This window comes from Manacus candei, unplaced genomic scaffold (assembly GCF_025592945.1).
Source record: "Manacus candei isolate 608988 ecotype Guabito, Panama unplaced genomic scaffold, ASM2559294v1 h1tg000071l, whole genome shotgun sequence".
Taxonomy (NCBI): domain Eukaryota; kingdom Metazoa; phylum Chordata; class Aves; order Passeriformes; family Pipridae; genus Manacus; species Manacus candei.
The window spans coordinates 11,375,562-11,395,713 of record NW_026138119.1 but is presented as its reverse complement, the minus strand read 5'-3'; the positions used below and the strand labels follow the sequence as shown (position 1 = coordinate 11,395,713).

General features: G+C 62.0%; 3 protein-coding genes across 7 annotated transcripts; 1 reads left to right on the top strand and 2 right to left on the bottom strand.

The window, feature by feature from the left end:
* Positions 1–487: 487 nt before the first annotated feature.
* On the top strand, positions 488–3,378 carry EDF1 (endothelial differentiation related factor 1). 2 transcript variants are annotated; one of them, XM_051808059.1, is made up of 5 exons: positions 489–633; positions 753–804; positions 1,817–1,977; positions 2,524–2,617; positions 3,145–3,378. In XM_051808059.1, exons 1-5 carry the CDS (start codon positions 556–558, stop codon positions 3,204–3,206), a joined length of 447 nt encoding a protein of 148 aa, XP_051664019.1. In that variant the 5' UTR covers positions 489–555; the 3' UTR covers positions 3,207–3,378. The 2 variants fall into 2 exon arrangements, with proteins under 2 accessions (XP_051664020.1, XP_051664019.1); XM_051808060.1 differs by lacking the exon at positions 2,524–2,617 and having other exon boundaries at positions 488–633.
* Positions 3,379–3,627: 249 nt separating this feature from the next.
* Positions 3,628–16,763, bottom strand: MAMDC4 (MAM domain containing 4). 4 transcript variants are annotated; one of them, XM_051807895.1, is made up of 29 exons: positions 15,664–15,802; positions 14,936–15,049; positions 14,526–14,699; positions 14,170–14,310; positions 13,795–13,940; positions 13,591–13,675; positions 13,236–13,364; positions 12,826–12,972; positions 12,578–12,672; positions 12,097–12,255; positions 11,389–11,473; positions 10,783–10,932; positions 10,333–10,437; positions 9,995–10,126; positions 9,608–9,738; positions 9,408–9,513; positions 9,050–9,166; positions 8,693–8,827; positions 8,468–8,598; positions 8,176–8,392; positions 7,643–7,780; positions 7,418–7,539; positions 7,249–7,339; positions 6,845–6,991; positions 6,434–6,568; positions 6,033–6,160; positions 5,838–5,952; positions 5,527–5,702; positions 3,628–4,965 (listed from the first exon to the last, which is right to left on the bottom strand). In XM_051807895.1, exons 1-29 carry the CDS (start codon positions 15,704–15,706, stop codon positions 4,918–4,920), a joined length of 3,642 nt encoding a protein of 1,213 aa, XP_051663855.1. In that variant the 5' UTR covers positions 15,707–15,802; the 3' UTR covers positions 3,628–4,917. The 4 variants fall into 4 exon arrangements, 3 of the variants coding, with proteins under 3 accessions (XP_051663855.1, XP_051663856.1, XP_051663857.1); XM_051807896.1 differs by lacking the exons at positions 14,936–15,049; positions 15,664–15,802 and adding an exon at positions 14,782–14,905; XR_007907767.1 differs by lacking the exons at positions 3,628–4,965; positions 6,033–6,160 and adding an exon at positions 15,990–16,763 and having other exon boundaries at positions 5,685–5,702; positions 15,689–15,827.
* Positions 16,764–18,129: 1,366 nt separating this feature from the next.
* On the bottom strand, positions 18,130–19,661 carry PHPT1 (phosphohistidine phosphatase 1). Its single transcript, XM_051808068.1, has 3 exons — positions 19,479–19,661; positions 19,207–19,331; positions 18,130–18,504 (listed from the first exon to the last, which is right to left on the bottom strand). Exons 1-3 carry the CDS (start codon positions 19,618–19,620, stop codon positions 18,412–18,414), a joined length of 360 nt encoding a protein of 119 aa, XP_051664028.1. The 5' UTR covers positions 19,621–19,661; the 3' UTR covers positions 18,130–18,411.
* Positions 19,662–20,152: the final 491 nt, after the last annotated feature.

The following is a 20,152-nucleotide window of genomic DNA, read 5'->3' as shown; positions in this document are numbered from 1 at the left end:
CTCTGTATCCCCTTCCCTGGGCTGAACCAACGCAGTGTCCTCAGCCACTGCTCCCGTGTCCCCTCGAGCCCGGTCCCGTCTCCGCTCTCGGGGGCGGGAAGGCTCCCGCATCGCCCGGTACAGGTACCGCGGGCCGCCGCTCTGCGCGTGCTCGGCTCGTCTCAGCCGGGCACGGCCATTGGTCAACGGCTGTGACAGCACCGGAGAGAAAACCAATCCGTGCCGGGTACCGGGTTACTGACAATGCCAGCAGCCAATCGCAGCGTGCAGGGGCGCATGCTGCCCGCCATCAGGCTGACTGGCTAGCTAGCCAATCGAAGCGCGAGAAGGCTGATTGGCAGGCTTTACACCTATTAGCAGCAATACGTCACGCTGGGCCCAAGTCCATGGGGGCCGCGCGGCCCCGCCCGCCGCGCTAGCGCCGCTCCCCGCCAATGAGCGGCTCTGCCAGTGACGGGCGTGCGCGCCGCCCAATCCGCGCGCGCGGCGCTGGCCCCTCCCCGGGGGCGGGGTGGGGCGGGGCCAGGCGGGCGCGGCCCGGGCGGGGTCGCAGCGATGGCGGAGAGCGACTGGGACACGGTGACGGTGCTGCGCAAGAAGGGCCCGAGCGCCGCCCAGGCCAAGTCCAAGCAGGTCAGCGGGGGCAGCGCCGGGCGGCGCGGGGGCTGCGGGGCCGGGGCCGGGCCTGGTGCGGCCGAGGCGGCGGCTCCGAGCTGTGCCGCGCTCAGCCCGCACTTTCGCTCTCTCCCCAGGCGATCTTGGCGGCCCAGCGGCGCGGGGAGGACGTGGAGACCTCTAAGAAGTGTGGGTATCCCGCAGGGGGGGGCCCGGCCCGGCCCGACCTGGGGCGGCCCCGGGGGCGGCTGCCTGTGGGTGGGGGGGAAGGAGGCGGCCCCGCCCGGCTGAGCCGGCGGCCTGAGCTGGGCCTAACGCAGAGACCCGAGACCCCCGCGCGCCTCGGGAGCGCCGATAACGCCCCCTGAGGTTCTGGTGGCCCAGAGCACAGCCCTGGCTGGTTTCTGCAGAGATCTTGTGAGAGCTCTTCTGGTCGCAAAACTTAAGCTCCCCATTTTTGCAACTTATTTCTGTTGAGAGATTGAACGGTTGTTTATCTTCCTGTGGCGCTTCTCTGTAAAAATCCCTTGTTTCCTGTCTGAAGTAAATTCCCAGGTTCTCTCACTGTAGGGAGGAGATTCCGATGGTTGAAAATAAAGAAAGAGATGGTTCTTGAAGGAAGTTTAGTCAGCTGTGTCGAGACACTGAATGTCAAAGACTAATGTGAGACAAAGGATCCAACTTAAGACTTAAATACTGTAAAATGAAACAAAACAAATAATGTGATTTTGGACCTCAGGCTTTCAGTGAAGCTAAGTACAGTTAGAATTTACTTATTAAAGGCATCAGAAAATTGGTTAAAAGACCCTTATTCGTGCTGCCTCATACCTGAGCAAACAAGATTCAACTTCAAGTATTAACCCCCTTATGCTGCAGCACAAACATGTGTCTGGAGTGAAGTTTGAGTATTAAATCCCGAAGGAAAAGCAAGACCTGGCCTGTCTGGAGAGAAGTTCAGGTGTAAAGTATGGAAAGGGGCCTCTGCAGGCCTGTGCTCTGCACAGCACCATGAACAGGGCTGCCCTGATGGACAGGATCTGGGTGAGATCAGTGCTGATGTTGGCATGTTGTAATCCTGACAGCTCTCTGGGATCCTGAGCAGCTGAGGGCTTGGAAAAAGCCCTTTGATACTTTTTGGCACAGCTCTGAGCCTTGATTTGTTTGTCCTTGGTTGTTTTTTTGTTCTCTCTTGGAATAACAGGGGCAGCAGGCCAGAACAAACAACACTTCATTACAAAGAACACGGCCAAGCTTGACCGTGAAACAGAGGAGCTGCACCATGACAGAGTTTCCCTGGAGGTGGGCAAAGTGATCCAGCAGGGCCGGCAGAGCAAGGGCCTCACGCAGAAGGACCTGGCCACGGTGAGGGGCACCTGGGGCAGGATTGGCATCTGTGGGTGAGGGTGGGCACCTTTTCTGTCCCCCGTGGGCAGCTGCAGTGGGATGGTGTCATGGGCAGGAAGTTTGGGGAGTGGAGCATCTCTGGTGTCTGATCTCCTGGTGCCTTCAGTTGTCTGGGAAATGTTTCGGGGTTTGTCTGTGCAGCCCTCGAGCCCCAGCTTGGAGGCAGAGCCTGCTGTGGCTGCTGAGCTGGGAGGTGGGAGGCTGCTCCTTCCCCCCCCCTTCCCCCGGCAGCTTCACCGGTCTCTGGGGTTTGTACCATTGGGGCTGAGCAGCGAGAGCTCACTGCTGTCTGAAGGAACAGCAGTCCTTGGTGTTCCTGCTCCTCCTGGGAGGGAGGAAGGTTGCAGTCTGTCCAAGATGGATGTTACCAGTGCAGGGGATGGAGTCAGCCTGGGAGCAGCACTTGGTCATCTGTCCTGTCATAATCCTGTTCTTTACCTGTGTGAGTCCTGGGGGGCTGCTGCTGAGCATTTGCTGTGTTTGAGACTCATCCTCCCTTTTTAGAAAATCAATGAAAAACCACAAGTTATCGCTGACTATGAGTCGGGACGAGCGATCCCCAACAACCAGGTCATGGGCAAGATCGAGAGAGCCATCGGTGAGCAAAGGGAGACTCGATGCTTCCAGGGCCTGGGAGGGATGGGCTGGGGGAAGGTATTTACATTTTCCTTGTCAAGGATGTTGCTGGCTGGAGGTTATCGTGGGTGTGGTGCCACCTGTGTTCTGATAAAACCTGGGTCTGCTGATTGAACCAGAACTGGGAGCTCTTGTTCTTTGTCTGCCACCTTCATGCATGGGGCCATGTCCTGGGGATCACCCCTGTGTGCTTCCCCCCTAAACCAGCGAGATGCTGAGACCCACGGAGGCCTGAGGGCACTTGAGGAAGGATTTAGTGTTGGTGTTACTGTCCCGGGCCAGTTCAGATCCCATTTCCTAGGAGGATAGTTGGTCTTGTTTGAAGTTGGTCTGGTGCTCCTAGAAACTAAAGTAGGATTCTCCTAAACTGTGGTTCCCCTGCCCTCTTTTTCTGGATGCTCTCTTCCTTATAGCCAAAATTGAAGGACATAAAGTTACTGGATGAATGATTGAGTACTGATGGTGGTGGTCTTCTTTGTCTTGTTCTAGGCCTCAAACTGCGTGGGAAGGACATTGGAAAACCGCTGGAAACTGGACCCAAAGGGAAATGACAACAAAGCCTCGAAATCCGTTTGTTCAGACTGATCTGGCCCGGCTGGTTCTCCTCAAACACTCTGCTTATTGCGAAGCTGATCAAGAGGGTTTCAGACTTGCTTTGGGGGGGAACTCTGCCGAATCTATACCTGCTGTAAAAAGGCAACCTTAAAGAAGCAATTTTCCTGATGTTTGTTTTTCCTTCCTCCTTTTCAGAGATTGAGGATTTAAGCACCCCAAAAAACCCAGACCCTGCCTCTGATTTGCCAGAAAACATGTGCATTGTGATGTTAGCAGCAGCTGATGTTAAGGCACTTAGGGTGGTCTGAAATGTGATCACTTGATTAGAACAGTTTAGGGGACGGGTGGGATATATTATATATAAATAATTTGGGAGAGTTGGGGCTTGATCAGAAATGATGACTCAGTTGCTATATCTCAATGAGTTTGGTTTGTTCCTTCCAGCCTGTTTTAAAGAGATCTATAATAAAGTTTGATACCCTTCAATTGCCCAGGGGAGCTGCTGCATGTGACCAGCTGGTAGCAAATGTTGTGGCTGGGTGTGACTGGAGCTGTAGCACCTATTCCTTCTGGGATTGTAATTAAAGGGACACCTAGCCTCCCTGGCTGTGTCACTCCTCCCCTCGGGGGGAGGGCTGCAGCTTGGCTGGCAGCCCAGGGATGGAGTCAGTGCTGTGGAGGAGAGGGGAGGTGTTGGGGTTCTGCAGAGCCAGGCAGATGCACTTATGGGTGAAGTCTGAGCCCTCCTTACCCAGCTCTGCTGGGGGCTCATTCCTGCAGGCAGGACAGGGCTGGGGGATGGTGCTCTGAGGCATCACCTAGGGGGGACACAGCTGGGTGACAGGGAAACAGGCTCTGGTGACACCCTGGGAAAGCAGGACGCTTTAGTGTCCTCTGGCCAGGCATGGGGGGCTGGTGGGGGCAGGACCCTGGCAGGCTGCTTGTTGTGCAATGGCTGAGTCAGGTTGCGTGGGGGGGGCAGGTTTGGCCTTGGGCTGCTTCGGAGCTCACAGTGATAAGGTGTGAGAGCTGGCGGGAGGGAGAGGTCCCAGGCTGGGGGGATCTAGTGCAGGATGGGGGCCCAGGCCCTGAGCCCAGCCTGTGCCTCAGGAACTTTTTTGGGTTTTCCAGTGACATTTAAAGGCAAAATGTTAAGAGTCCTTGCAAGGTGTGTGGGCAGGAGGTGGGCACCTGTACACTGGAGTCGGGGCTGCCTGCTGCCCTTGGGGGTGCTGTGTGGTGCCCTCCACTCTGATCCCTCCAGCTCACCCTCCTCAGAGCCCCCCTCCCCAAAACCAGCAGAAATACTGGGCTTCCTCCCCATGGGGGCTCTGCCATGGAAGCTCTTGTGCTTCATCCTGGGTGTGGAAAGTGGCTCATGCCCCGTGCAGCACCTGCTGCTCTTCCCCACTTCACCCCCTGCTCGGACAAGGGTGGTCGCTGGAAGAACTCCTGCTGCTGGGGCCTGCCAAAGCACAGGCACGTTGCTGTGTCTTGGAAGATCATGTTACAAACAACAAAAATGCTTTTCCCGAGCACTTGAAGGTAGTGGCAGCGGTGTGTCTCTGTGGGGCCGGCAGCCCAGGTGGTGCCACGGCAGCTCCCTGGTGCTGGGGGCAGAGAGCCAGCGGCTGCTGGAGTGTGGGGTCTGGCTGAGGAATGGTCTGCCTGGTGGGAGTGGGCAATTTCTGCTGCTGGCCGATAATTTCAAGCCTCATCCCCCTCCCTTGGCACTGGAGATACAATGACCTTGTCCTGCAAAGAAAGATAAGCGGGAATCAGTGGCAAACGTGGGCTGTCTGCTGTGAGAGACCAGGATTTCTTTCAGGCTGTAGTGGAGAGAACCTGTGTGCCAGCCCCCCATGACCCCAGCAGAGGAACTAAACCCCAAGTGCACCCAAGGGGCTCCACATCCTCTGTTGGGATCCCTCCTGGGGCTGGGGGCTCTGCCATGGTCCATGTGGCACCAGGCCTGTCCAAGGGACCCACAGCTTAAGCTGCCTCTCGTGGATTTGGTTGCTGGCTGGGTGAGGATGAGCCACATTTGCCAGACCCCCTTCTCACAGGGCTCTGGGGTAGGAGCACACTCAGCTCTTTCTGGAGCAGCTGCCTGGCAGCAGCAGTGCTTCTAGGTCAGTCCTACAGCTCTGGGTCACTTGTTTACCAACAAGCAGATAAGAGGCAGAGCCCTTTGCTCCCTGTCGCGTTGGCAGACTGCAGTGTCAGGGGGAGCCTGCCAACATCTGCTGAGCTTTTAGGAAAATGCTGTTTTGGTGCAGTTGGGGTAATCAGGAAAGTCCTTCACCCTGTCCTTACATCTCGAAAGGTAATGTTGTCAAAGCCCTGGGGAGTGTCACTCTCCGCTGGTGTCCTGCTTGCCAGCCCTTGCTGCTTCAGCCAGTACCAGCCCCCAGTAGCCACCAGCGTAACAATGACGAGGGCCAGGAGCAGACCCAGCACCACCTCTGCCACGAAGCTGCCTGAGGGTTTCTCTGCAGTGAGAGAAGGGAGAGGAGATGCTGCCAGGCTTGACCCGCCACCCAGAGAGCTGCCTCCAGCCTTGGCCCAGCACCCTGAGCAGTGCTGGAATGACCTTTTACAGCCAGAACCGCCCCCCCCCCCCGCACCTTCCACTGGCTCCTCCGGGCTAGAATGGCAGCCCACCCCAGCACTGTACACAATATCATCCAGTGCCACTGTCCCCTCCAACGGCCACCTCCGTGTGGTCATCTCAAAGATGATCTGTGAGGGAAGGTGGGATCTGATGCAGGGCACCCAGCACTCCCACTGGGCACCTTGCACCCCAAGGTGTCCTCACTGACCTGGAACTCGCTGGGGCTCTGCACAGGCACCATGCTGCCCTGCCAGCCCCAGCTGTGGTGTCCCTCCACGCTCCACACCATGCGCTGCCCTGCTGTGCTGTGCAGTATCACCCGCAGCTCCCCACTGGCTGCAAGGGGGGGGACACAGGCACCCCGGCATCACTGATCACCCAAAGCCCCCCAAAAGTCATGGGGCCCTCCCTGCCATGCCATCCTCCATTGGGACAGCAGCATCCAGCAGTAACAGGCCATCCCCACCCAGCTGGAGCTGAACCGGAGTGTCCATGGTCCTATGGGTGGGGAGGGAGTTTGCAGCCCCCAACCAAGCCCCCTACTCCCACTGTGGGGTCATGATGCCCTCCCCAGGTACAGCACCTCCTCCCCACCCCTGTGGTGCTCACAGAGGTGCTCTGGGATGTCCATGTGGTACCAGAACCGCAGGCAGGAGTCGGTGGCAGCAGGCAGGGGCTGGCTCTCCAGCAGGGCACTGGTGCCCCCTGCACCCAGCACACTGGTGTCGAAGTGCACATAGTGACCTGGGCAGGCAGGGACAGCACAGGGTGTCTTCCAGTCCTGCAGCCCACCCCGCTTGCCCCACTCCACCCCAAAATCCCCAGAGTAATGCCCAGAGGATGGCACCCCACAGCCCTGCACCTGCCTTTGGGACCGAGCTGTCCCTCCCAGGCAAGGAGGAGACAGGGATGCTGAGGAGCCAGGTTCCCCAGGAGGTTCTGGGGTGACCCCATGCATCCCCATCTCCTCTTCCTCCCTCTGGCCATGCTATGGTGCCTGGGCAGGGATGGGTTTCCTACCATTTCTTGTGCCCAGGGTGTGATCCTGCTCAGGGCCGGGGTACTTGGCTAGAGGGACCCCGCTCTTCCAGCCCCAGGCAAAGCTGTGCAGGTGGGGGTCCAAGGGGCTGCTCCAGCCGCACATATCCTGCTCGAAGTCACAGGATGCTGGGAGGAAAGGGGGGCTGTGAGACACCCACTGCTGCCTGGCAGGAGATGGAGCATCTGGGGGCAGGGGGCAGCCGCCAGCTCCCTTCCCACCACTGCCAGCTTTGGGCCAGATCAAGCTGAGGGCAGGAGCAGAGTGTCTGGATGGAAGGGACAGTCTGTCCCCATCCCCATGGTCACGGTCTGGGACATCCCAGACCGTGGGATGTCCCATCTCCCCCATCTGGTCCATGGTGCCCCTTGGGGTGGGTTCTCACCTGGTTCAGGGCAGGCTCCGTCCGACACGTGCAGGTCGTCCAGCGCAATGTACCCATGGTCACCCCCAGCTCCCACTGCCTCGAACACCACCTGGGCAGGGTGGCATGCTGAGGCTGGCAGTCAACCCTCATCACCCCTAGCTGTCCCTGGTACCCTGCCCCATCTCACCTGCCAGTCGCCATCAGGCTGGATGGTGCCGTGGCCGCGGTGCCAGCCGCTCCCCTCCATGGTGCTCACACTCAGCACCTTCCTCCGCACCCCGCTCTGCTCCACAAACACCCCAAGGGAGCCTGCCCAGGGCACCCGCCATGGAGGAGGGGTCCAGGGCTGTGCTGTGCAGGACCCCCCCCCTTTGGAGGTGCCCCTAGGGGTCTCGGGGAGCGTGGTTCTCACCTGGGGTCCTGGTGCTCAGCTGGTACCAGAAGGCCAGGCACTGGGCAGGCACAGAGGGCTGGTAGGGCTGGGAGGTGAGGACAGCCCTGTGCCCTGCAGGCAGGGCATCCCTGCCCGTGCTCACCACCATGTAATGACCTGGGGGAGAGAAGTCCCCATGCCACGGTCCCTGCCCAGCCCTGCTGGAGGGCCCTAGAGGACCACTGGGTCTGGGGTTTCTGCCCAGGTTGAGGAGTCTCCCCAGTTCGGGGACCTCCCCAGGACTGGGGAGCCCTGGGGGTGGGAAACTCTGGGTTTGGAGAGTTCCAGGCTTGGGGAACCCTGTACAGGGTTGCCTTCCACACATCCTGGGCAGGCAGGGAGGGCAGACAGGACACAGGGTGGGCAAACAGAGCTGATGTGGTGACAGGCAGGACATTCAGAGCAGACAGGGAGGGCAGGAAGGCAGGCAGAGAGGGCAGGGAGGCAGGTAGGACAGTGCAGGCAGGGAGGCAGCAGGGCTCCCCGAGCCCCAGGCTGTTGTAGCCCTGTACCTGCGGCGGTGCCGGTGGTGTGATCGGCTGCGGGGCCGGCGGTGGTGCCGGTGCCGTTGCTCTGTCGCTGCCAGGTGCCCTGCCCGCTGGCGGCCAGTCCACAGCCCTCTGCCTCAAAGGAGCAGGAGAGCTCGGCCCCACAGGGCCCCGCTGTCAGCGCCAGGTCGTCCAGCCCCACATCCCCCAGGAACCCATCCCGCAGCACCTCAAAGGCCACCTGCCAGCCAGGTAGCGGTGTCAGACAGCCCCGTGCCTCGTTGGTGCCAGGGACACAGAAGGGTCTGGTCCTCACCCTGTATGGCTTTTGGCCCGTGGCAGGCAGTGTCGCCCATGCCCGGTGCCAGATGCTGCCCTGGGTCCCCCGGCAGGTCCACAGCACTGTCTCCTCCTCTCCCTCTGGCTGCAGTTTGAGGTTCAGGGTGCCTAGGCAAGGGGGGGGGGCAGCCATCCAGCACCTGCTGTCCCCACAGTGGAGTTGGCTTGGGGCATCCCCGTGAGGATTCCAGGGGGCACGTACCAATCTGTGGGCCAGCCAGGAGGTACCAGAAGGAGAGACAGTGTGGGGCAGCAGCAGGATCCTGGCGGGATGTGATGAGCTGTGCCTGCTGCCCGCGGCTCCACAGCGCAGAGGGGTCCACAGACAAGAAGTAGCCTGGGTGGTGGGGACAGCCAGGGTGGAGAGAACATGGATGTGAGTGCTCTGAGCTGTGCCCACATCACCCATACCCCAACCTGGGTTCTTCCAGGCTGCCCCAGGCGAGCTCACTCCACAGGTATGGGGCTGCTGGAGTGCAAAGGGCGTGTCTTGGCCTGTGCCAAGATGGGAGGGAAGTGGGGTGCCCTGGGATCCCCCAAAGAGCAGCCAGCCTCTTACCTGAGCCAGTGGTGTGGTCAGAGCCCTGTCCCTGCCCCATGTTGTGGACCCATTTGAAGTCACTAGATTGATCCTGGTACCAGCCGCACATGTCCCTCTCAAAGCTGCAGGTCAGCTCTGGCCAGAGATGTGGTCGAGGTGAGGTGGAAGGGGATAAGGCAGTCCAGAAGCAAAGGAGTCCCCCTGTTCCCTCTGCTCCCCCACCCCACTCTCCAGATTCACCCCATGCAGGTGTCCCAGGTCAGAGCAGGATGTGGCTTCTGCACCATGGTCCTGTCCCTGGACAGGGTGACAGCTGCCAGGCAGCCCCGGGGGGGCTCTGGGGTCACTGTCCCTGCCCACGTGCCCCTGACCATACCTGCAGCTGTGGGTGCCACCACGCCGAGGTAGCACTGCTCGAACGTCACGTTGTCGACGCCGACACTTGCTGAACCCTGCAGATCCACCAGCGCCAGCAGCTCGACCTGGAGGCACCAGCCATGAGCCCGGGGTGCCTGGCAGCACTGGCAGTGCCCCACCGAAAGCCCCCCCAGGCTGGTCCCTGTGTCCCTGGCACACCTGGAATGGCCGGCTCCTCTCTCCCAGGGGGACACGGACACGTTCCCCGGCTGTGACACCACGACCCTGCGTGTGCCAGGCCAGCTGGGTGGTGCCGGTGGTGTGATCCAGGATGCGGACAGCGAGGAAGCCTGGCATGAGAGGTGGTGCAGAGGCTGTGGACACCCAAAGCTCCTGGCCACCCTGTGGGAGTCCCCCACAGCCCTGGCCCACGGTCACAGGAGACAGGGAGGGGGACAGGGATGCCCCAGCTTCAGGATGGTGTGATGTGGCAAAATGGGGCTGGGAGAGGCAGCAAAGGCAGGTGGGCAATGGGGGGGCTCTGCATGGGGTGAGCTCTGGGGGCAGGGAGCAGGCAGGGCACCCCAGGAGTGTATAGGGGTTTACCTTGGGGGCCACTCTGGATGCGGTAGCTCATCTCCATGGTGCAGGTGGGGCCAGAGGGGCCCAGCAGAGGAGTTCGTGCCTTTGCAGCACCCACCATCTGTCCTTCTCCTTCCTGGAGGGCCAGGAAAGACCCTGGGCACAGAAACACTCGGTGAGGTCAGGGCTAGGATCCCACATCCATGGTAGCACCCCTAGCCCAGCATCCTGCCTGGGCATCACCCCCTGTCGTGTAGTGGTATCCAGCCACCCCGGTAGGGTGGGAGCAGGAGTTCCTGCTCTGGGGCTCCCACAGTGCTGGGGACTGAAGAGCATTGTCAGGGCAGTGGGAACAGCCTCACCTGTGAGGAAGGTGTTGGGCTCAGCGAGCCTCTGCAGACCCCAGCGCAGGTGCCCCACACTGACATCGTGCCAGCCCCCAGCCCCTGACTCGAAGGTTGTTGCCCCTGCAAAGTCAAAGAATCACAGAATCCCAGACTGATTTGGGTTGGAAGGGACCTTGAAGTCCACCTCATTCCACTCCCTGCCATGGGGGGGCTGCTTTCCACTAGACCAGGTTGTTTCAAGCCCCATCCAACCTGGCCTTGAAGACTTCCAGGAATGGGGCAGCCACAGCTTCTCTGGGCAACCCAAAACTCCAGGCTCAGCCTTGCTGGGCCACTACACTCCTGGGGGCTGTACAGGTACCCATGTGCCCTGGCCATTCCAGCCTGGCATGCCTGTGTCCCTCCACTGCCTGGTCCCCTGCACTGTGGGGTTCCTGGGGTGCCACTGCTCCCCTCAGCTCTCACCGCAGTGCTTCTCATCGGAGCCGTCAGTGCACGTGTTGTTGAAGTCACAGGCCAGCTCTGCGGCGATGCAGCCCCCGCTGTCACAGGCCACCTCCCCTGCCGCACAGGGACTGGCACCTGCCTGGCTCGGCAGCGTGACTGGAGACTTCCCTGATGGTGAAACACCCCAGGATGGAGAGCAGCAGTGAGAGGGTTCAGCAACAGCATTGGTGTCACCCTTTCAAGCCTCAGTCCCCTGTCCCCAAGCATCTTCCTGGCTCTCCATTTCCCCCACTCTGTCCCATCCCATCCCATCCCATCCCATCCCATCCCATCCCACCCTATCCCACCCTATCCCATCCCATCGCTGCTGCCACCATATGAAGGGGATCCAGGGCCTGGTGAGAGCTGCTTGTGTGACATGTTTTGGCACAGAGGATGGAGTGTCACAGCCACAGTAGAAGGACACCAATGTCCCAGGGCAAGTGCTTGCTGTGCAGCACCCAGGATGGTCCTATGATGAGCAGAGGGACCCGCAGACTCCATGCTGGGTCCTTTAGGGATGGTGACACGTGGGACTGGCTGCCCACGCTGGAACAGGGTGAGGGATGCTGCCCTCCAGCTCACCCTGCTCCTTCACACAGCCCGGTGACAGGATCAGGTCATCGATGGCCACAGTCCCCCCATTGCCAGCCACCCCCTCGATCAGCACCTGCAGGGAAGCACCATGCCAGCAACATCACCATGGGGTCCTGCACAGTATGAGGGGACTGGGGTGACACCAGGGAGCTGCGAGATGGGGGAGCCAGCACCTGTTATGGGCTGACACACTTCCCCCAGGAAGGGACTTGGTGGGAGCAGGGGCTGACAGGGGTGTATAGGGTGGGCTGGCAGGGCCATAGTGGGCTTAGGGGGATGGTGCTGCCCCTGCACACAGCTGTGGCCTGGAGATGCCTGGGGTGCCACAGGGGTGCCATCAGGGTGCCCCCAGGGTGTCTTTGGGGTGCCCTCCAGGCTCAGCTGGGAGTGGGCAGGGCTGTGTTGGTGGCAGTGGGGGACAGCACCCAGGACAGTGAGAAGGCATGGACGGGCATTGTGGATGAAGACAGCCCAACCACCTTCCATTTCCAGTGGGGTGGTCCTGGGCTAGGGGCTGGTAGGGAGATTTGGAGGTGTGGGCATAAGGACATGGGGGTGGCAGGTGCCAGCACTGGAGGCTCAGCTCTGGTATCTGGTTCTCAGTTCAGCCCTTGTCCCATGGGTGCCCACTTGGACTGGCCCTGTGCCCCTCAACCTGCAGGCAGTCCAGCTCCCCCCAGTATGGAACCAGCCCACCTTGAAGGCCTCTGTCACATTGAAGTTCACTCTCTCCCGGAACCAGCAGCTGCCCATGTCCCCTGTCCTCTCCCTCACCAGCTGCTTGGTGGAGTTGGTCACATAGAAGATGCTGAGGTTACTGTTGGCCGAGCCATGGAGGTGGCAGTATAGCACGAGCTGGGGTTGAGGGAGGGCCAAGTTTCAGAGCAGGGTCACACAGGCCCCTGTGCCCCACAGGATGCTCACAGAGGTAGGGTCGGAGGAGCTCAGAGCTCCCAATGGACACTGGCAGCTGCCACCATATGAAGGGGGCCCAGGGCCTGGTGAGAGCTGCTTGTGTGACATGTCACCAAAACATTCCCAAAAACCTGCTGCTCATCCCCAGCAATGGTTGACCGCAGCCCCATCCCCACATGAGGGATCCCATAGCTGGGGACCTCATGTCCTGCCACCATCGTGCCCACATAGGTGGTGACACAAGGCCTCAGCTGTGACTCACAGAGCAAGAATTGGTGGCCTGGAAAGTGGGGCTGCTGAGCTGAGCTGTGCCGCTGGGCCCCGTGTTGGGGGTACTGTTCACGTGGAGGAAAAACCCTGTGGGAGACACCGGGAAAGGGCTGAGTGGAGCCAGGCAGGTGTGTGAGTGCAGGACACCTCTGTCCTGGCACAGCTTTGAGCAGAGCCCAGGTGTGTGTCACCCCAGGGCACGTCCACCCCAGAACCTGTGGGGGGGGTCATGTGTCATACCAGCCCTGCTGTTGGTGCTGTGGTCCCGGGTGGGGAAGCCATACAAGGTGCCCAGGTTCAGGCTTGTGTTCCTGTCCCACGATGGCGGCCCAGGTTCTGCCTCCCAGTTGCAGAGATCACGCTCGAAGGAGCAGTTGGTGAAGGACTCTGCAGGGAGAAGGGACAGCTGTGATCCAGGAATGGGAGTCCTGGCCCTCTTATGGACAGGTAACAGGTTGGGCTGATGCTACCCCTCTACAAACCCTCGGGGTGATTTTCTCCCTCCCTGGCTCCACAGCTGTGGGGCAGAGCTGGGGGGGATCCCTGCCAGCCCACAGCACAGCTTTTCTCCACCAAGGCAGAACCTCAGTCCATCCCTGTGGTCAGGGAGCTGGTGGGCAGGACCCCCTCCCGGGGCCAGGGCTGCTCACTGCAACGTGTCGTGTCCTCGTCCCAGCCGTCCCCGCAGTCGTCCGTACCGTCGCAGAGGCGGTGCTGTGCCACGCAGGAGCCGCGGCTGCAGCGGCTCTCCTGGGCCCCGCAGTCCTGCTGCCCGGGCCCTGGGGCGGGGGGACACACGTCAGCAAGTGGCTGGCCCCACAAGGGCATGGTGGGCACCCCCATCTTTCCCTGGGGTGGCTCAAGGGACAGGTTTTCGCTGTCCACCTCATGCCAGGGCACAGTGCCTCAAGACACAGTGGGCAATGGGAGAGCTCCCCTGGGGTGCAAAGCCCCACCCAATTCCCCCGAGACCCTGTTTCACATATCAGCAGATGTAGGACTCACCTGGCAAGCCACAGTTCCTGAAGATGATGTCATCGAGTGCCACCTCTGCCCCGCAGGCGGGTGGTTGTGTCAGGGAGAAGATAAGCTGTGATGGGAGGACAGGGATGGCATGAGCTGCCTGGGTCCCCTGGGCTCCTGGAGCACCCCCCAGCTCCTCTGGCCCCAGCTTGGAGGGACAGTACCTGGGTACCGACACTGTCTCACCTGGAACTGCCCCGCGATCCGACCCAGGTAGGCGACCAGCTCGTGCCAGCCCTTGCTGCTGCGCTCAGGGCTCTGCCACAGCCCCACCACCTCGTCCCTGTATGCCACGTCCAGGCGCAGCACCAGCTGCTCCGTCTCATTGAGCCCTGCAGGGAGCCCCAAAAGTACCCTTGGCACTGGGCATCCCGGGGGCCCTGCCAGCTCTGGGGACTGGAGCTGGGACTCCTGGGTTCCACCAGTGTGGAGTGTAGAAGAGGTAAGTGGGATGGCAAGGACTGCCTTACCATCCTGCCCCTGCCGTGGGGGCCCCGTCCCTCCCCACTGCCTCCCATCCTCACTGCCCTGTGCCTGGTACTTGATGCTGTCTGTGCCCACCTTGGGTGCCCTCACAGCTTCCTGAGAGGTGGTACCAGGCTCTGATCTCACATGTGGCAGCTGCTTCCTGCATCTCTGGTGACCTGAGCCAGGCCGTAGCCACAGTCTTTGCAGGGGGGGACACAGTCACCAAGAACGAGCCTGAGGAGGGCAGAGAGCAGAACAGGGGCTGCAGCCCCATGGGATGGCACAGGAGCTCTGCCAGCACCAATCCTGCCCCTCCACGGGTCTGCTCCATCCCCTGCACCTTACAAGGGTGGGTGTCCTGGCACCCTGACTTGAGGGCACCCACAGCCCAGCGGGGTGGTGCCGTGGGTGCCCAGAGAGCACTCACCAGCCAAGTAGCTCCTGCTTACCCAGGTCGGTGCCCACGGTGTGGTCCGAGTGAGGCCCTGTGCCCCACATGGCCAGGCTGGCCCGGCCCCGCACCCATCTGTATGTTGAGGTGCCCACGTCCTGCCAACCACAGTCACCATCCTCAAAGTCACAAGTGAAGGGGGTGCCCAGCACTGCTGAGCCTCGCAGGTACCCTGAGGGTGGACAGATGGGGGGTTCAGGGCAGCTCTGGCACCATCCTGGGGACCTGTGCCCAACCCATGGATCTGCACCCACCCTGGGGTCCTGTGCCCATCCTGGGGGACCCTGCATCCACCTTGGGCACCAGCATCACCCCAGGGACTTGCACCCACAAGACTCTCCACTCCGTTGCCTGCTGTCATCCCAGGAGCAGGGCCTGAGAGTGGGTCTGGGGAGTCTGGGCACTCACCACACTGGTTCTCGTCGGAGCAGTCACTGCAGTCGCAGACAAAGTCACAGAGCTGCTCAGCTGCGCTGCTGCAGCTGTTGATGATCACTGACCCGCAGGGGAGGAGGGTCTTGGCTATGGGAGAGACAAGGGGGCTGAAAACCCTGTAGGGAACCAGGCATGTTGCCCACAGCAAGTGACAGAGGGCACATGTAGCTTGCAGGGGATATTTGTCTGGGCACCCTGGGTTAGGACCCTGATGGGGGGGGGCAGGTCACACTGAGATCTTCCCTGGATGGGACCCCCTGTCAACTGCCCTGGCACTCTACATGTCCCACACTGCCATCTCCCACTCTCAGCCCCACTCCTGTGTGTCCTCAGGGTGCCAGAGCCCACCGGGGCACTGAGCCTGCTATGTCATAGTCCCAGCCCCCATCTGGGGAGAAACAGGAAAATCTGGGCGTTTTCTGTCCCATGCTGAATAAAGCCATTGGTGATACCCAGCCCGGCACTGGGAGCTCCAGCACTTGCTCACCCTGGGGAACCCCGCATTGACCTTCACCAGAAGAGCCCAGAGGAGGTTTTGGCTGGGCTGTACCTGCCCCAGCGCCCCCCAGCCCGAGCAGCACAGCCCTCCCAGAGCTGGGGGAAACAGAGATCCCCACGGCAGCCCAGGCTGCGGAGGACCAGAGTGGAGCAGCCAGCACGTTCCCTGCCCGCGGCACAACCCCCGTGTCGGTAGAGCTCACCCAGCAGCACCAGGAAGACCAGCACCTGCCCGCCTGCAGCCATCCCTGCCACCGCGACAGTAAAACAGAGCTCGGAGAGGCCACACCGTGAGCCTCGGGCTGGAATCTGCTCCCCGGGACCTGCCCGCTTTGGACTTCAGCCCCGCCGTTATCGGCTCCCCGGCCTGGCAGAGGGTTTATGGCGAGGTTGTGCCGAGCTGGGACAACGCACCATGGTCCTGCCACCCGGCACGCTGGCACTGCAGCAGCAAGCTGCCAGCCAGGTGTCCCAGGGAGACCTTCAGCTTTCCCCCACTGAACCCCTCTTCTTCAGCCCCTCTTCTCACCATGGACAAGACGCTGCTTTGACTGGGACAGGGCACAGCTGGTGACACGCACCAGCCCCTCGAGGGATCTGGCCACTTCCTGTGAAGCCAGGGATGCTGCCAGCCCTGCGGGAGAAGCTGGCACCTATGCCAGGGACATGGTGGGTGTGTCAGTCCCCTGGGCTAGATCACAGGGAGAACCAGTCCCCAAGCATAAGGAGCAGTGGGAGAGCCTTTGGGTGCAGGGCACAGGCTGGCAGTGGGCTGCACCCTTGCCAGGGAGGGCAGCTGTGCTGGGGGTCAGCAATATCCAGTATTCCCAATATCCCATCTAACCCTGCCCTCTAGCAGTGGGAAGCCATTCCCCCTTGTTCTGTCACTCCAGGCCCTTGTCCAAAGTTCCTCTCCAGCTCTCTTGGAGCCTCTTTAGGCAGCGTGAGGCTCTAAGGTCTCCCTGGAACCTCGGGTTTCTGAGATGCCATAAGCAGGAGCCAACCTTCACCCTGCCTGCACCACTCTGGCTGGAGAGAGCAGCTCAGCACCCAGCTCATGACTCCCATGGGGCAAAGGGGCACAGCTTTGGGGCCACAATCAGGTCACTCTTGGGGCAGAACATCCCTGCAGAGTCCCAGCAAGGGCTGATGAGCTTGGAAGAAGCATGGCTTGGCAGCCAGAGCCCCACAGGGCACCACCAGTGCTGCCTGGTGATGGCAACTGTTGCCCCCACCTGCTTCCCCACCTGGGTAAGGGAAGCTGCTGCCAGGGCTCATGGGGGCTGCTAGCCCATGGGACCCCTCTCACCTCTGCTGTTGCAGCCCCTGTGCCCAGAGAGGGGCCCCTGCTGAGCGCAGCTTCTCCCCTTGTGCTGACGGCCTTGGACTGTGGATTGCAGCGGGATTGCATCAGGCACAGTAAAACGCAGGCTCAGCTCCTTCCCCCAGCGCCAGCCAGATCCAGTGGGACCAGCAGCTCCACACTCCCCAGCCTGGGCACTCCAGGCACAGAAAGAAGCCCTGCCCTGCCCAGCAACCTGGGAGCACCGAGCTGGCCATGGGCCAGTGCTGTGGCAAAGCAGCCACTGGCCTCCTGGGTGCTGTGGGCAGAGTATATCCTACAGGTCACAGGATGGTACAGGCAGGAAGGGACAACTGGAGGTAATCCAGTCCCACCCCTCTGCTCCAGCAGGGCTCCCTGGAGCAGTCAGATGTGTCCAGCTGGGTTCTGAGTGTCTCTAGGGAAGGAGATTCCCTGATGATGATGAGAGGACTGGACTCCCAGGAGGAAAGGCTGAACTGGAGGTGCTCGGTCTGGAGAAGGTGCAGGGGGATGCTACCCACGTGTGTAAGCCCTGGCAGGAGGGTGCAGGGAGCTGACCCTTTGAGCAGGGAGTGCCCTGAGAAGGGCTGAGACAGCGAGGACAATGTGAGAACAGCAAACACCACTTTAAGGTTAAGAGAAACCTTTTTTCTTGTGAAGGTTCTCAAAACCAGAGCAGGCTGCCAGGGGGTCTGGGTTCAGGGACATTCCCAAATCCCATTTGGCCACAGCCCCCAGCAACCTAATCAAAGAATAAAATCATGGAACGATGGAATCCCCTGTGTTGGAAGGGATCCACAAGGACCATTGAGTCCAACTCCTGACGCTGCACAGGACACCCCAACAATGTCATCAGGATAGACCTGCTGGAGCTGGTCCTGCTGTGCTGATGGATGGACAGGACATCCCAGATATGCCTCCAGGCTCCATGATCCAAAGACTCGCAGGGAAGCTGTGCTCCTCCGTGTGAGTACTGGGTGACATTCCGTCCTGGCACAGGGGAGGGTCACACCTTGCAGAAAGGAAGGATGAGGCACAGGAAAACCCTTTTTTTGCCCACAAGGCTCATCACCCCTCACTGTGAGCTTCCTTTGGAGTCTGGGGCAGGACACCGGGCACAGGCCTCACCCTGCCTTTCCCTCCCCCAGGCCTGAGAACCCATCATTTTCCCCCTTCCTGTCTCAGCCCTTCCCAAGGCAAATCCCAACGTACCTCCTGTTGTCCCTACCCCAGATCCTGCCCACTCCAGGGTCAGACCCCCCTCAAGGGGCTGAAACCCTGCGGGGTCTCTCCTGCTGTCAGCAGGCGCAACCCAGAGCTGGGAAAGGAGCAGCCGAGCCATGAGTGTGGCCACCCGAGCAGCTGTGCTCCTCAACGAGTTTAATTCTCACAGACACGCGTGGGATGAGCCCCCGGCACCGGGGATGGAGTGACCGCTGACTTCACCAGCTTTGCCATGCCAGGAAGGCAGGAGCACCTGGCACATGGACAGTCCAGCGACGGCGGGGAACAGGCGAGTTCTCACAGAGGAAAAGTAAGAGAGCCCAGAGCACTGCCGGGCACAGGGAGCCTGCTGGCACTGCCTCGGCACCGTGCCAGCTCCAGGCTGGCCCCACGGCCAGAGCAGTCAGTAACCTTCGTCTGCCCAGGTGATCTCGTAGTCGGGGTACTCGGCCTTCAGCTTCTCCGTGGTCACAGCGTGGTCAGCTCGCCCAAAGCCCTGCACAGGAGAGACGATCCCCAAGGAGAGCTGGTGGGTGGCCACCAGTGGGGGAGCCTGACAAGCTCCAGAGAGGCCCTGGAGCCTGTGTCTGTGACAACCCTGTGTGGCAGCTCAGCCTGGCTCCAGCTGTGGCTGGCACAGCACCCTGGCGCTGGGAAAACCGGCAGCACCGTGGCCTGGGGACCAGCACCTTGCCCTGGCCCTGGCTGGGCTCTGTGCTGAGACACGGGCACAGCCAGGGTCAGCATCTAGGGACCCCCTGCATGGGTGACACCCCCGAGGGTGCCACCAGTCACCCTGACAGGGCCCCGCAGCACCTAACACACCTGCAGTGACACATTCAGGACATGCAGACACAGCAAGGACACGGCTGTTGTGCAGCCCAGCTCCTCCGCAGTACCCAGCGCTGGGCTTGGATGGTGCCCAGGGCAGGCCCGGGAGGCTCTGGGTGTGTGACTGTCCCACGGGCAGAGACTGGAGAGTGTGTGGGGTGCCCCTGCTCTGGGCAAGGATTGCTCACCCGAGAGGGTTCTGTGGGGTCTTCCCTCCCGGGGACCCCCGGGACCCCCGGCAGCTCCGCCGGGCTCAGCCCTTCCATCCCTGAGGGGACGCGAGGCTGACTCGGCCACGGCCAGCGGGACCTGTCGTGGGGAGGGAGATGCCGCGTCCGCGCGTGGGTCCCCCACGGCCCCCGCTTACCACCGAGTACCCGTAGACGTGGATCTTCCTCTCCTCGGGGCGGTGGGCGAGGCGGCCGCCGCCCAAGCACTCGCAGCTCAGGCCGTGCCGTGCCAGTTCCTCCGCGGTGCGCTCGAACAGGTCGGCTGCGGGGAGGGAGCGGGGGGGGCACGGGGACCCCCCGACTCAGGCGGACTGGACTCCCGGCAGCCCCCGCCCGTCCCCGGGGCCCGCGGCCGCGTCCCTCGGGACTGCGGGCCGGAGCTTCCACCCCGCGGCCCCGCGCCCCTCACCGTGGTACTCGGCCCAGCCGTGGCCGCGCACGACGTCCTTGTGTGGCGCGCCAGCGCCGCGCACCCGCAGCAGCACGTACTTGAACACGCCATCGCCATCGATCTGCACCACCGGCACCCGCGACAGCGCCGCGCCCGCCATGCCAGCCCGGCCCGCCCCGCTCCCTCCGGGGCAGCGCCCAACCAGCGCCAGCGCCAGCGCCCGCCCCGCCCCTTCCGTCCCACCGGCCAACTGGCGCCCGCGGGCTGGGCCCCGCCCACAGCCGGGCGGTGAAGTCGCGCCGGAGGCGCAGGGTCCTGACGGGCGGGGCAGCGGCTCTGGGGCCGCCGGGGCTGCTGCGGCCCGGCCCGGCCCCGGCGGTGGCAGCAGCGGGAGCGGCAGCGGGTCCTGGCTGGGGAAGGGCAGTGGCAGCGGGGCTGCGGCCGCTCCGGGTGACAGCGGGCGCGGGCCCTTTGCCGCGGCCGGGGCTCTTCCTCCCCGTCTCTGCAACCCCGGGCAGCGCCGGCCCCGGCGCCGTCACCCCTTACCGGCGATTCCTTCCGGCCCCGGTCAGATACCCTGTCAGACACCCCCCGCCCGCCCTCCCCCGGCGGCGGCCGGGGATCTCCCAGCTCTGCCCCGCTCTGTGCCCAGAGCCCGCGTCGGGGCCCGGGACAGCCCAGGTGCCTCCAGA